At 41.6% G+C, this 11,458-nt stretch overlaps 1 protein-coding gene across 1 annotated transcript; it reads left to right on the plus strand.

Annotated features, from left to right (window-relative positions):
- The first annotated feature begins 872 nt into the window (after positions 1 to 872).
- Positions 873 to 10,004, plus strand: si:dkeyp-84f3.5 (uncharacterized protein LOC334144 homolog). Its single transcript, XM_047599478.1, has 2 exons — positions 873 to 1,028; positions 7,411 to 10,004. The coding sequence occupies exon 2, from the start codon at positions 7,544 to 7,546 to the stop codon at positions 9,461 to 9,463; it is 1,920 nt and encodes a 639-aa protein (XP_047455434.1). The 5' UTR covers positions 873 to 1,028; positions 7,411 to 7,543; the 3' UTR covers positions 9,464 to 10,004.
- The last annotated feature ends 1,454 nt before the right edge of the window (positions 10,005 to 11,458 follow it).

The raw sequence follows: 11,458 nt of genomic DNA on the forward strand, positions 1-11,458 counted from the left end.
GCCAGGTTTTTAATAGGTTTGATCACCCCGTCCCCTTCACAACTCCAAGCCAGGTAGCCACCACCCTCCCCTCCCCCACAGGCTGTCACAGTATGAGGACCCTCTGTAGTTTGCAGGAGAAGATGGGAGTAGAAGATGCCATCCTCTTCTTACTTCACTTCTTATGTCTGACTCCAACCACCTGCTCCTCAACACCACCAAGACCAAGGAGATGGTGGTGGACTTTAGAAGAACCAGGGCGCACCCTGAGCCTGTCCCCATTAAAGGAGACTGTGTGGAGGTAATACACACCTATGAATAACAGGGAGGGCAGCTGGATGATAAACTGGACTGGACTGTCAACACAGATGGTCTGTGCAGGAAAGGACAAGCTGGTGAGGAAGGCGTGCTCTGTCGTTGGCACAGACATCTGACAACTGTGGCAGAGCGATGGACATTGAACAGGCCCTTAGCCATCATGGACAATCCAGATCATCCGCTGTACAGTGACATTGACAGACACAGGAGCAGCTTTAGTGACAGACTACTGTCAATGTCCTGCTCCACCAACAGACTGACTGTTACTCCCCCACGCCACCATGTGACTGTTTAACACTTCTCGGGGGAGGCGATAAAATAAATACATCAAATACAGACACTATATTGTTGTGTGTAGCAAATACCTCATCATACACACACACACACATCTATCTATCTATCTATCTATCTATCTATCTATCTATCTATCTATCTATCTATCTATCTATCTATCTATCTATCTATCTATCTATCTATCATCAATATGGCCGATGAAGTCCAGCAGATGGCGGTAACACAGTATAGTAGTATAACAAGTATGCAAGCTGCGGTAAAAATCCGAAGAAGAAGAAGAAGGTGCAGCAGGATCTATGAGCAGAATGCAGCAGCAGCGGTAGCCGTAGAAGAAGAAGCAGAAGGGCGACAGACACCACTGGCCTGTGGTAGTAGTCGGTCTCGCACTAGTCTAAACGGAACGATACACTGTATTTGGACATGTACTACATTTTATGGTAAGTAATTTATTTTATTCCCATCTCTTCGCAGCCTAAATGCACGTATGTGTAGAAATCACAGTGCGTTTCTATGTAGCTTCAGCTAGCTAAAGCTAACGTTAGCTTTCGTAATCACAATAGTAGCAAAGAGCTCCGATTTCGGTTGGAACTGTTTAACATGTCACCAGATTTAACCATTAAATCGTATCACTTATATTATGTCTGAATTTTTATTTTTTTTAATTTATTTTTTTAGCATTACTTTATATATCTTAACATTAACCACTGTCTATCAACACTGTCTGTTTGGGAAGGATGCATTCACTGGCATGCATCCGTGTGTGTATATGTATACATTAATAGATCATATAAACGCCTCTGACTTATTGTGTCCTTAAGAATAAGTCTATGTACATGAAGCTCTGGACTACACGCACCCCCTCCCCAAAACTGAGACATTTACACACTGTGCGCATCTTTATATTTTGCCAGTGGCGCTACTCAAACCGGATGTGAGGTGATTATATGCTAATGAACACTCTTATGCCAGAATACTATTTTTACTGCATACAGTGACTACATTAAACTGAATTTAAAGTCACGATTCGTGACTTGCCAATATTAAAGAAAATACAATGTTGCTTATAGGTGCAGAGAAACATGACATGTGTGATATAGTGAGTGGGCAGCTCATGTTTGAGTTAATAAACGAGGATCAACAGTTAGTTTCACTGCAGCACAGAACATAGAGAAGACGTTGGATTGGATGTTGTGCAGATGGATAGATACTTTATTTGTCCCGATTTATCGTTTCTTACCTTGCTTGAATCACATGAAGACGAAAATGCATTTCAGGCAAATCAGAGCCATCACAGTCCAGAGCTACGTCATCAGTCTGCTATACATTATGCTCTACCCGTCAGTCAGTACGTTTACATGCACGTGAAAAAATAACCAATTATTGCCTTAATCAGACTATAACTGGAAAACTTAAGTGCATCTAAACACGTTACTCCAACTAAAATCGGAGTTCTCTTTATCCGATTAAGACACCCAGATAATGCAATTGGAATTCAATTTTCTCCGGCATATGTACGCTTAATCGGACAACAGGATAATGCGTGTGCGCATGCTCCACAACCGCTGCGCTGGCGTGTGACCTCGGAACAAAAACATCAAATAAAACCGGTCGCAGAAGAAGAAGTCAAACAGAGCCTGTAGAAGAACCGTCTGAATGACTCGTTTATCATGACATAATAGGTCAACCGGAGAGCGGGCCGTATTAACATGGTATTAACCCGCTGAAAAGACACATATCGCCACCTAGCGTTGAGACGTGTTTCCATCAGTTATTCGATTTTCTGCTGCATGTAAACTTGGACAGGGACTGTAATGAGAAAATCGAATTTCGAGTGTAGCTCGATTAAGCTCTGCATGTAGACGCACTGAGTGACAATCAGCCACTCTTTTTTAAGAGCAGAGATTTACCCAGTCAAGTTTTTTTTTTTTTTCAAGCTCAGGCAGCATTGCTTTAACCAGCAGTTCTTTCACCTACCCAGACGTTAATGGAAAGTTGTGGCACCAGTTTCTGGTTATTACAGAAACAAGTCAAGCAAGTTTCTGATGGGTTTTACCCACAGAGTTTTCCTATTTAAACGTCAGCTTCCCACCAGTCTCCCCCCGGCAGCGGATTAGGACAGTCCCTTGACCAGTTATGCTGGTATGTTCACAGAAGTTGGGGGTTTTCACATGCTGCATGGTGTCTTTGCACCTGGCAGCAGTGCTTTGCTGCAATAGAGTCTCCTGTCAATTGCATTGACATACTCGATGTGACACAAGGGTCACAAGAAGTAGTAGGAAAATTCTTGAGTTTATTTAGCACTTTTGTGAACAACTGGCTAATTGGCAACATGACATTACAATTAGTGTCCGACCGATAGGGATTTGTTGCCCCGATAACGATAGCCGATATTAGAGGAGGTGCAATCATCGATAGCCAATATGCAACCAATATAGTGAGTTTTTGAGCGAGAATGAAAATAGGCCGATTGTGCATAAATTTTGCACCGACATGATTATGTATTAGTACAGTCACAGTGACAATAGTACAGACAGATACTTTGTTAAACCAATGTCTTTATTTAAGACTTTTAACATTGAACATACTTTTTTTAAATGACATTTAACATTTGGACTGTCTAATACTTGAAGGCACTGAGTGGCAGGTTGTAATACAGGAAGCATAGCTTCTCTGCATTGGCACCCAACAGGTTGCATCTCTTGTCCTCACAAATGTTGCCTACTGTGCTGAAAACCTTAGCACTGGGGACAGATGTGGGAGGAGTAAGGAAGCACCGGGCCAATGGAGACGAAGCAAAGTGACAGAGTTTAAATAGATGCAGGTGGCGAGTAGATGCGGTGGTTGTACACACCCGTGCTGGTTTATGTGACTTAAGGGGACTTTTCGGCGCATGAGGGAGTGCAGCGTGGATGCGAGCTAATCTCCTTCAACCATGCATAGGAAAGGTTTTTCTAATTTATTGAGAAACAATGCCCAGGTAAGCAATGCATGCCCAAAAACACATCGTTCATTCGTCCCCTCTATAAACCACACACAATCAAACCAAGCCAAAATGACGACGACAAAATATAAGTGACCCCGCGTCCTGTCGGGGAGACTAGAGCTTCCTAGGTTAAATCCTTTAGCATATATTAAACTGTAACCCTTTGGTGCTTATTTGCAAACTGCCAACGTCACTCATGTAACGCTACTACTGAGACAAAATCTGCGATGATATAGCAAAGTTGCCTCGCAGTTATTTTACACTGGAGATTTTGGCCAGGGACACTTCTGAAAGGGGCAATGAAATGTGGCCTATAATTGTTGTTTCAATGATGTTTTCATGTTTACAGTTACTTATTTCATGAACTAACTTGCCGTGACTTGTCACACTTTGTTTTTTCTATCGGCGCAACATTTCACCGATACGATAGAACCCCCGATAGAACTGGAGCCGTCATATCGGGCCCCGATATATCGGTAACCGATAATCGGTCGGTCACTAATTACAATGCCTATCCTAAGCTAAAGATAGCAGCTGCGCTGCCAGATTAGAACAATGCCTTTCTCATATGCCCAACTCTGTGGAATATGGTAAGTGACTAAATGTCACATAGGGGTTGCGTGTCCCTTTAAGGGCTGGACATCAAGAACTGGTACCACACTTTTTTGGCTCATAGCTGCTTGTGCTGTTGTCTGAATTATTATTTACAACATAGGTTAATACAGAAAACACTGAAACTGAAGGAACACATGTGGAATTAGGTTGGTCCTTCGTATGCGAACACATAACTTCATGAGATGGTCACCCGGAATGCCGGAATGGCTTTCCAACAGTTTTGAAAGACACAAAATGCCTTAAAAAATTAAAAGGCACAGTTTTTGGACAAAGTTTGTATGTTTAAGTCCAGAACATTTATTTTTACCACATTCTCTACAATTGTCTGGGGGACCTGTCCATTCTGTTTCAATGACACATGGGTGATTGGCATGCCTGGTTACATAACAAACAATTTGTCCCTACAGTATGAACATGGCAGTAACAGAGAAAACACAGGAAACTGCAGTACTACAGTTAGCTGCCAAGGCAACCACACAGGTAACAGAGCATGTGACTCATTCATTTAGCCAGTCTTGCTCGTGCACACACATTGAATGTATGAATAGTTGTGGTTCTCTCACTCACATATGCTAACCACACTTCTACTGAAGTGGATAGCTGACAACAAGGTTGTCCTGGGAGTGTGAAGTGTAATTTAATTCCCTTTCACATGGGTTGACCCGGGTCGAAATGCCGTGTTGACCCTTTCACAGTGCATGAAAAACCAAGGTCAAATGACCTGGTAATCGACCTGGTTGGCTCAGCTCAGCTGAAGTAAAACTGTGCAGCTGGTAAAATTTTGGTCTACTCCCATAAGATTAGTCTTCCTGTTCTCTGAAGGGCAGAGATTTTCGTCAAACAAATCAAATGTATTGTTACACGATCGTTAATGGAAGCGTGTAGGTGAATTATCCCTACATCATGATCGGGAAATCGCACTGATCGTGGAATGCATGTGTGACTGTGTTTATATACAATTTGTATAGCCATATGGCACACTTTTTTATCGACCACGGCAGCCCACTGACAAGACTGTGAGATCTGCGAGCTGCTCTGCAACTAAGGAGAAGAGGAGATTCAGTGGCAGATATTGGACACTGTGCATGACAGTGATTTATTCGAATATCACCAGCCTTTTAAAAGAACAGGGGTTTCACTGGTCCATTCGATGGGTCATCAGCAAACTGAAAGGGTTAAAGAAAATATGTCCTGATAAACAATAGGGTAAGCAGGAGCAGCATAGGATGCACCATGCTTTCCATTGTTTACCTCACAGTGTTCTAGTGCACTTAAATGTGTAATAATGATGTTGTCGACGCAATGACATATGAGAGTGCTCTCACAGTGGAAGGTCAGACCCTGGACTACTGACGCCATAACCTGACTTGCACCTCTGCAGAAATGTAACTACATGATCCTAACAGATATGATTGGTCATATGATTGGCCAAGCTGAGAATACCTTTTAGAAAGCTCAGAAAGCTCTTTTCTTCTCTGCGTTCTGTGGTGTTGATGCACACGCTGTTTCTATTTTTGATACAGTCCCACGCATAGGCCTGGGATATGTCCTAACATGTTTCTACAACTAGTTACGGTTTTCCAGTGGATCGATCGTTACAGAGAAATTCTCGAAACTCCAAGGAAACCATTGAAAATAAAAGATCGTTTTGGTACATGCGAAAAGGAATTCTCAGCTAAGTCGTTTTAGCATGTGAACGGCATGTCTCTGCAGACAGCTTTGGTAGCCATGCTGGTTAAAGCTTGTTAAATAATCCGTGATTATGGTGGCTAGGATTGTGAGAACAAGAAAAAATCAAGTTCATTCTGGCCGATTAATTTATACTTTGCTAGAATCTCAAGTGCCAAAGTCCTTACAGGGCCCTCCCACTGCAGCTTATGTCCCTCGCACTAAGCACTGTGGGAGATAGACAGCGAGTGGCATTTTTCTTATTATTTTGGAATACTGACCAGTTGTTTCGATGACCGTGTCCTTCGGATCACGTCATTCATTCAGCATGCGCCCACAAACAGTATCTCCACTCAGGAGAGATTAGTGGTCACACTGCGAATATCAGCATGTGGGAGCTCACGTAATGTCCGCGAGCATTTCCACGTTTCCCTATTAAGGACGCCCGTTACCAGTTTTTGATTTGTCACAGAATAGTTGTCAGACACCACGCAAGAAAAAAGTTCGGCCTGTTTGATGTGTTGAGGACAAACTGTGAGAATTATCAGACAACGAAAACAAACTTTTGCAGAGTATGTAAGAGCCTTAAGTGTGCATCGAATATGTATTAACCACAAATCGCCCCCACACCATCAGTCCTCCTTCTCCATGCTCCACCCGCTTTACTCTGAAAACACAAATGTAGAAACCATCCACTCATTTTTTTTCTGCTTCTCACAAAGACGTGGCAGGTGGAACTGAGAATTAAATTTTTGGTCTAAAATCCATTCCTTGATTCATGGTCCAATCTTCCTTCTTATTTTGCTCAGTAGTGGCTTGTGTGCAGCAATTTCAATCATGAAGGCTGGATTCACATAGCCTGCTTTAAACAGTTGATTATGCAGTGTGTTTGCTCCTTCTCTGTAAAACATTTATATGGGCTCTGGATCTGAGGTGCTGTTAATTGATGTTTTCTGAGACTGGTAACTTGAACGAATTTGACCGTCCGAAGCAGAGATAACTCTTGGTCGTCTTTCCTCGTGCAGTGCTCATTTGAGCCAGTTTCATCAGCATTTAATGTTTTTTTTTTTTTTGACTGCACTGGAGGATACAATTAAGTTCTTGATATTTTGAGCTGACTTACCTTAACATCTTAAAGTAAGGGTGGATTGTGGTTTGTCTTCACTTGGTTGAGCGGTTCTTGCAATTGAACAGCAGTGGGCTGTTCACTGTGGAAAAATGTCCCAACCTTATCTTTGAACGACACAACTGAAGAAGGCTGGAATTTCCACAGGTACAGTCTTTTGGGTGCATGCCTGTCAGTTGAATATCATTCAGACTGACTGCCTCATCAAGCTGATTAAGAGAACACCAAGAGTATAAAGTTTCAGTAATGCAAAAGGAAAACAAAACATGCTATTTTTCCATTTGATACACCACCACATTTGTGTTTTTTTTAAATCTACAGTGTAGGGGGAAAAAAGAAAGAAAATCATTTGTGTATTTTGAAATATTGTCAATGCATTGGTAATTTTATTTTATTTTATTTTTTTATTTTTTTTTTACCTCTCTAGGTGCTGATACAACATGGGAAACCAGAAAAATGAAAATGCAGCTCGTAAGGACATCTTTTTAGAGTGAACATACTTATTGCCAGATGGAGACCAATTTGTTGGTGTCTGGATAGTGTTAATTAGTTCAACAGTGATGCCATCAGCTCATGGACGAAATTGTTTAATCATGGAAAAGCAGAAAGCATTGAATAGTGTTTCTTCTGGAGAATCAAGTACCTTCATCTGTACAGAGTGTGGTGATGGGTTCAGTCAGTACTCTAATGTGCTGGCACACATGGCCATTCATGGACCTTTGGAGTCATTTTCCTTTGATGGGTCATCCAACGGATTTGAAGTACCACGTGAATATGTGCTACAAGAAAACGGTACTCTTACAGCTGTCAATGGATTGGCACAATCACAGCCTTCTATGAAACCACTATCTCCAGGAGTATTGCCATCGCATTTACCATCCACTGTCAAACCAGTGTCTCCAACTTTAAGGCCACAGCTTCCTCTGTACAGAGACGTATTTCGCCCGAGGCCATCAGACTTGAACTTGGACAAGTCTCGCCAAGGCCATTACCGCTGTGAAATATGTAACAGATCATTTAACAGCCTGCAGAGTTTACATCGTCACCAGCAGTATCGAAACACAGAGCGAGGCTACAAGTGTACTTTATGCTGTAAGATCTTTGAAGATAGACAGGACCTTAAGAAACACCTCCAAGATCATGTCAGTGAAAGCTTCCACTGCTGTAGTCATTGTGGTAAGCGATTCCTGAAAGTGGAAGCACTGAATGCTCATAGAAAAGAAAATCACCTCAACAACAAGCCTATGGGCTCAGGTAAATTGGAAAATAAGCAAGAAAAAAAGTTGGAGAAAACATATCCTTGCAAGAAGTGCAAATTGAATTTTTTCTGGTTGTCAGATTTCCAGACACATTCACTGTACCATTGCAAAGGAAAAGAGCCTGATGCTTTTTTTGCATCCGAAATTGAAAGTGAAATGAATTCTAAAAACCTAGAAGACATGCAACATGAAAACTGCCACAACAATGGCACATCTTTTGATAATAAAAATGAGAACAGTAAATATTTTGGGGATAGTAGCAGTGAGATTGGGACTGAATACTCGTTCACACCATATAGGTGTGGGTTATGTGGGGATCGTTTCCAGAAGTTAACAGCTCTGAAGGAGCATCATCTCACACACCAAACTCAGGAAGAAATAGATCAATTGAATCAAGAATCCCAAAGAACATTAAAGCGAAGGGTGCAACCTAAAGGTAGACGTAGAAGAGGGAGTAATCCAAACGGTAAGCTTCATCCTTGCAAGCACTGCCATCGTGTCTTCAATCATTCTAGTAGTTTATCTCGGCACATGAGATACCATAAAGGTACAATGCACACATGTGTATTTTGTGGTAGACACTTTCCCCAGCGTTGTGATATGAGAAGACATGTAGCCATGTACCACAAAGCTGAATTAGAAAAGAAACCAAGTTTGAAACACTTATATGTAACTTCACAAAACGGGCCTTCCCCCAGTTCTCTTGGGGGCAAGAAAAGCCCATGCCCTTCTGAAGAGAACACCAAGAGCTCGTCTGACAATGAACAAGTAACCTCACAAGAGCAGAACCCTAAGGAGAATCAATCAGGAAAAGGAGGCAGGGTTAACTACAAGTGTCAGGAATGCGGTAAGCGATTTGGACTATTATGTGTGTACCAACGGCATTTGCGCTATCACAAAAAGGAACCCAGTAAGTGTCCCCAGTATCCATCTCGGTTTAGAAATGCATCTTCCCTTGAGCTTCATGTTGAAAATCACACAAGTACTGGACCAGTGGATGATATTGGGAGAACATCTCGCCACACTGGTACCAGTGAAGACTCTGTCCTTGAAAAGGGCAGTCCAGTGGACGTAGAGGATGACTTTATGGACCATACTCAAAACGATAAAGGAAATCCTTCAGAGGTACTTTACGAATGTACTGAGTGTACCGAGACCTTCTCATGCTTGGAAACATTTCTGCATCACCAGACTTCTCATGGCTCAGAAAACAATGGGTAACTATCCTACTAAATGCATTGGTTATTGTTATTATTGTGAACAATCAAAATCTCAGGAGTTTAATGTTTTGGCTCCTTTGAATGCCATGGTCTGAATAACTATCGATCACAACCTTATGTAAAGTTTGTTTGCAATGCATATTTTACATGTTTTTATACACTTTTCTGTTGCATGATGAGGAAAAAAAATGTTCATTAATGAATGTCAGGAAGTAAGACAGAAATGGAGACAATACCAAATTCATTTTTATTTGAATTCACAATAAAATATATGGGCACAAATACAACACATGCCTTTTTATGGGAAGCATGCCCACAGGCCATGGTTGCAGTAAACTTGAAAGTCCCAACAATTGCTGGTAAACTGGTAAATGTAGTGTTTTTCATTGTGTATTGTAGTGCCTACTCATGTTGCTTCATTTCTTGTTTCATCATTTCTGAAAACACTTTTGATCTGTCATGCATATATCTTCCTTATAAAAGGATAGCATTTTAACTTTGTAGATTTTTAATCGTGCCATTAAAATTGAACAGAAGAATTACTTTGTGTTTTTGCTGCTGTTTGTGAGGAACCCATTAGTTGTATATTTTGGTTTATGTATAAGAATTGCAGGCAAATGTTTTAGATTTTCACTTGCATGTCATAAGAACAACTATGCCTTGTTGGATATTAATACTTGCAGCCCCTTAAAACGTCGCTCTTTGGCAACACCTATTGGTAATCCAAAATGAGACCCTAGTTGACAGAAATGCACGCTGCTAACCTCCAACTCTGAGATACCTACACCTGCCTAATATCGTGTAGGTCCCTCTTTTGTCACCAAAGCAGACCTGCTCCATTGGGCCATGGACTCCACTACACTTCTGAAGGTGTTCTGCATCCTTGCAAGTTGCAAGACAGTGCCTCCATGGGTCGGACTTGTGTGTCCAGCAAATCCCATGGATGCTTGATTGGAATAAGATCTGGGGAATCTGGAGGTCAAGTCAACAACTTGAACTCATTGTGTGCCTGAAGTCATTCTTGAACCATTTCGTGCCAGGGCACATTACCCTGCTGAAAGGCTGCTGCCATCTAGGAATTGCGTTTCCATGAAAGGGTGTTCCTGATTTGTAACAATGCTTAGGTAGGTGGTATGTGTCAAACTGACATCAACATGAATGGCAGGACCAAAACACTTGAAGCAGAACAATGCCTAACGCATCACACCACCTCTACTGGCTTGTTTCTTCCCATAATGCATCTTGTTGCCATGTATTCCCGTAAACAATGCACCATTCAAGTGAATCAAAAAAAAAACATGGAACGTCAAAGCAGACCATGTTCTTCCATTGCTCCATTGTAAATTCTAATGCTTATGTGCCTGTTATTGGCACTTTTGGAAGTGGAAAGGAGTCGGCATAGGCTCTCTGACTTGGTTATTCAACCCAATCTGCAACAAACAGCAACGTGTACTCTTACTCCCTTCTGTCATAATGAGCTTGTATGTTGGATGGAACCACACACCCCAGACTGTGCTCCCCATGTGGATCTATTACACTAGGCATCCCGTGACCCTGTTGCTGCTTCGGCACCGCTCATTCCTTGGCACCGCTCATTCCTTGGACCACTTTCCATAGGAACTGACCCTGCAGACCCTGTAAGACATCTCAACAGCTGCAGTTTTGGAGATGCTCTTACCCAGTTTGGACTTCATCAAAATCGCTCGAATCCTTCCACTTTCCCAACTTTCTTGCTTTTATTACTTCAATTCAGTTCAAGGATTTTTTTTATGCGTCCTACCTACTGATCTGTTCCATGATAAGAAGAAAATGGTGTTATTCATGTAAGCTGTCAGTGATGAATCATTTTATCAGCATTAAACTACCTGTAGATTAACTTTTAAACCATGAGTGATAGACTATGCATTTTGTGGGGATCATTATAATTTCTTCTGCTTCAGTATAATAACTCATAATCTGACATTATAACACTGCATAAATATGATGTTGGTACTCG

Source organism: Mugil cephalus, chromosome 11 (assembly GCF_022458985.1).
Source record: "Mugil cephalus isolate CIBA_MC_2020 chromosome 11, CIBA_Mcephalus_1.1, whole genome shotgun sequence".
Classification (NCBI taxonomy): domain Eukaryota; kingdom Metazoa; phylum Chordata; class Actinopteri; order Mugiliformes; family Mugilidae; genus Mugil; species Mugil cephalus.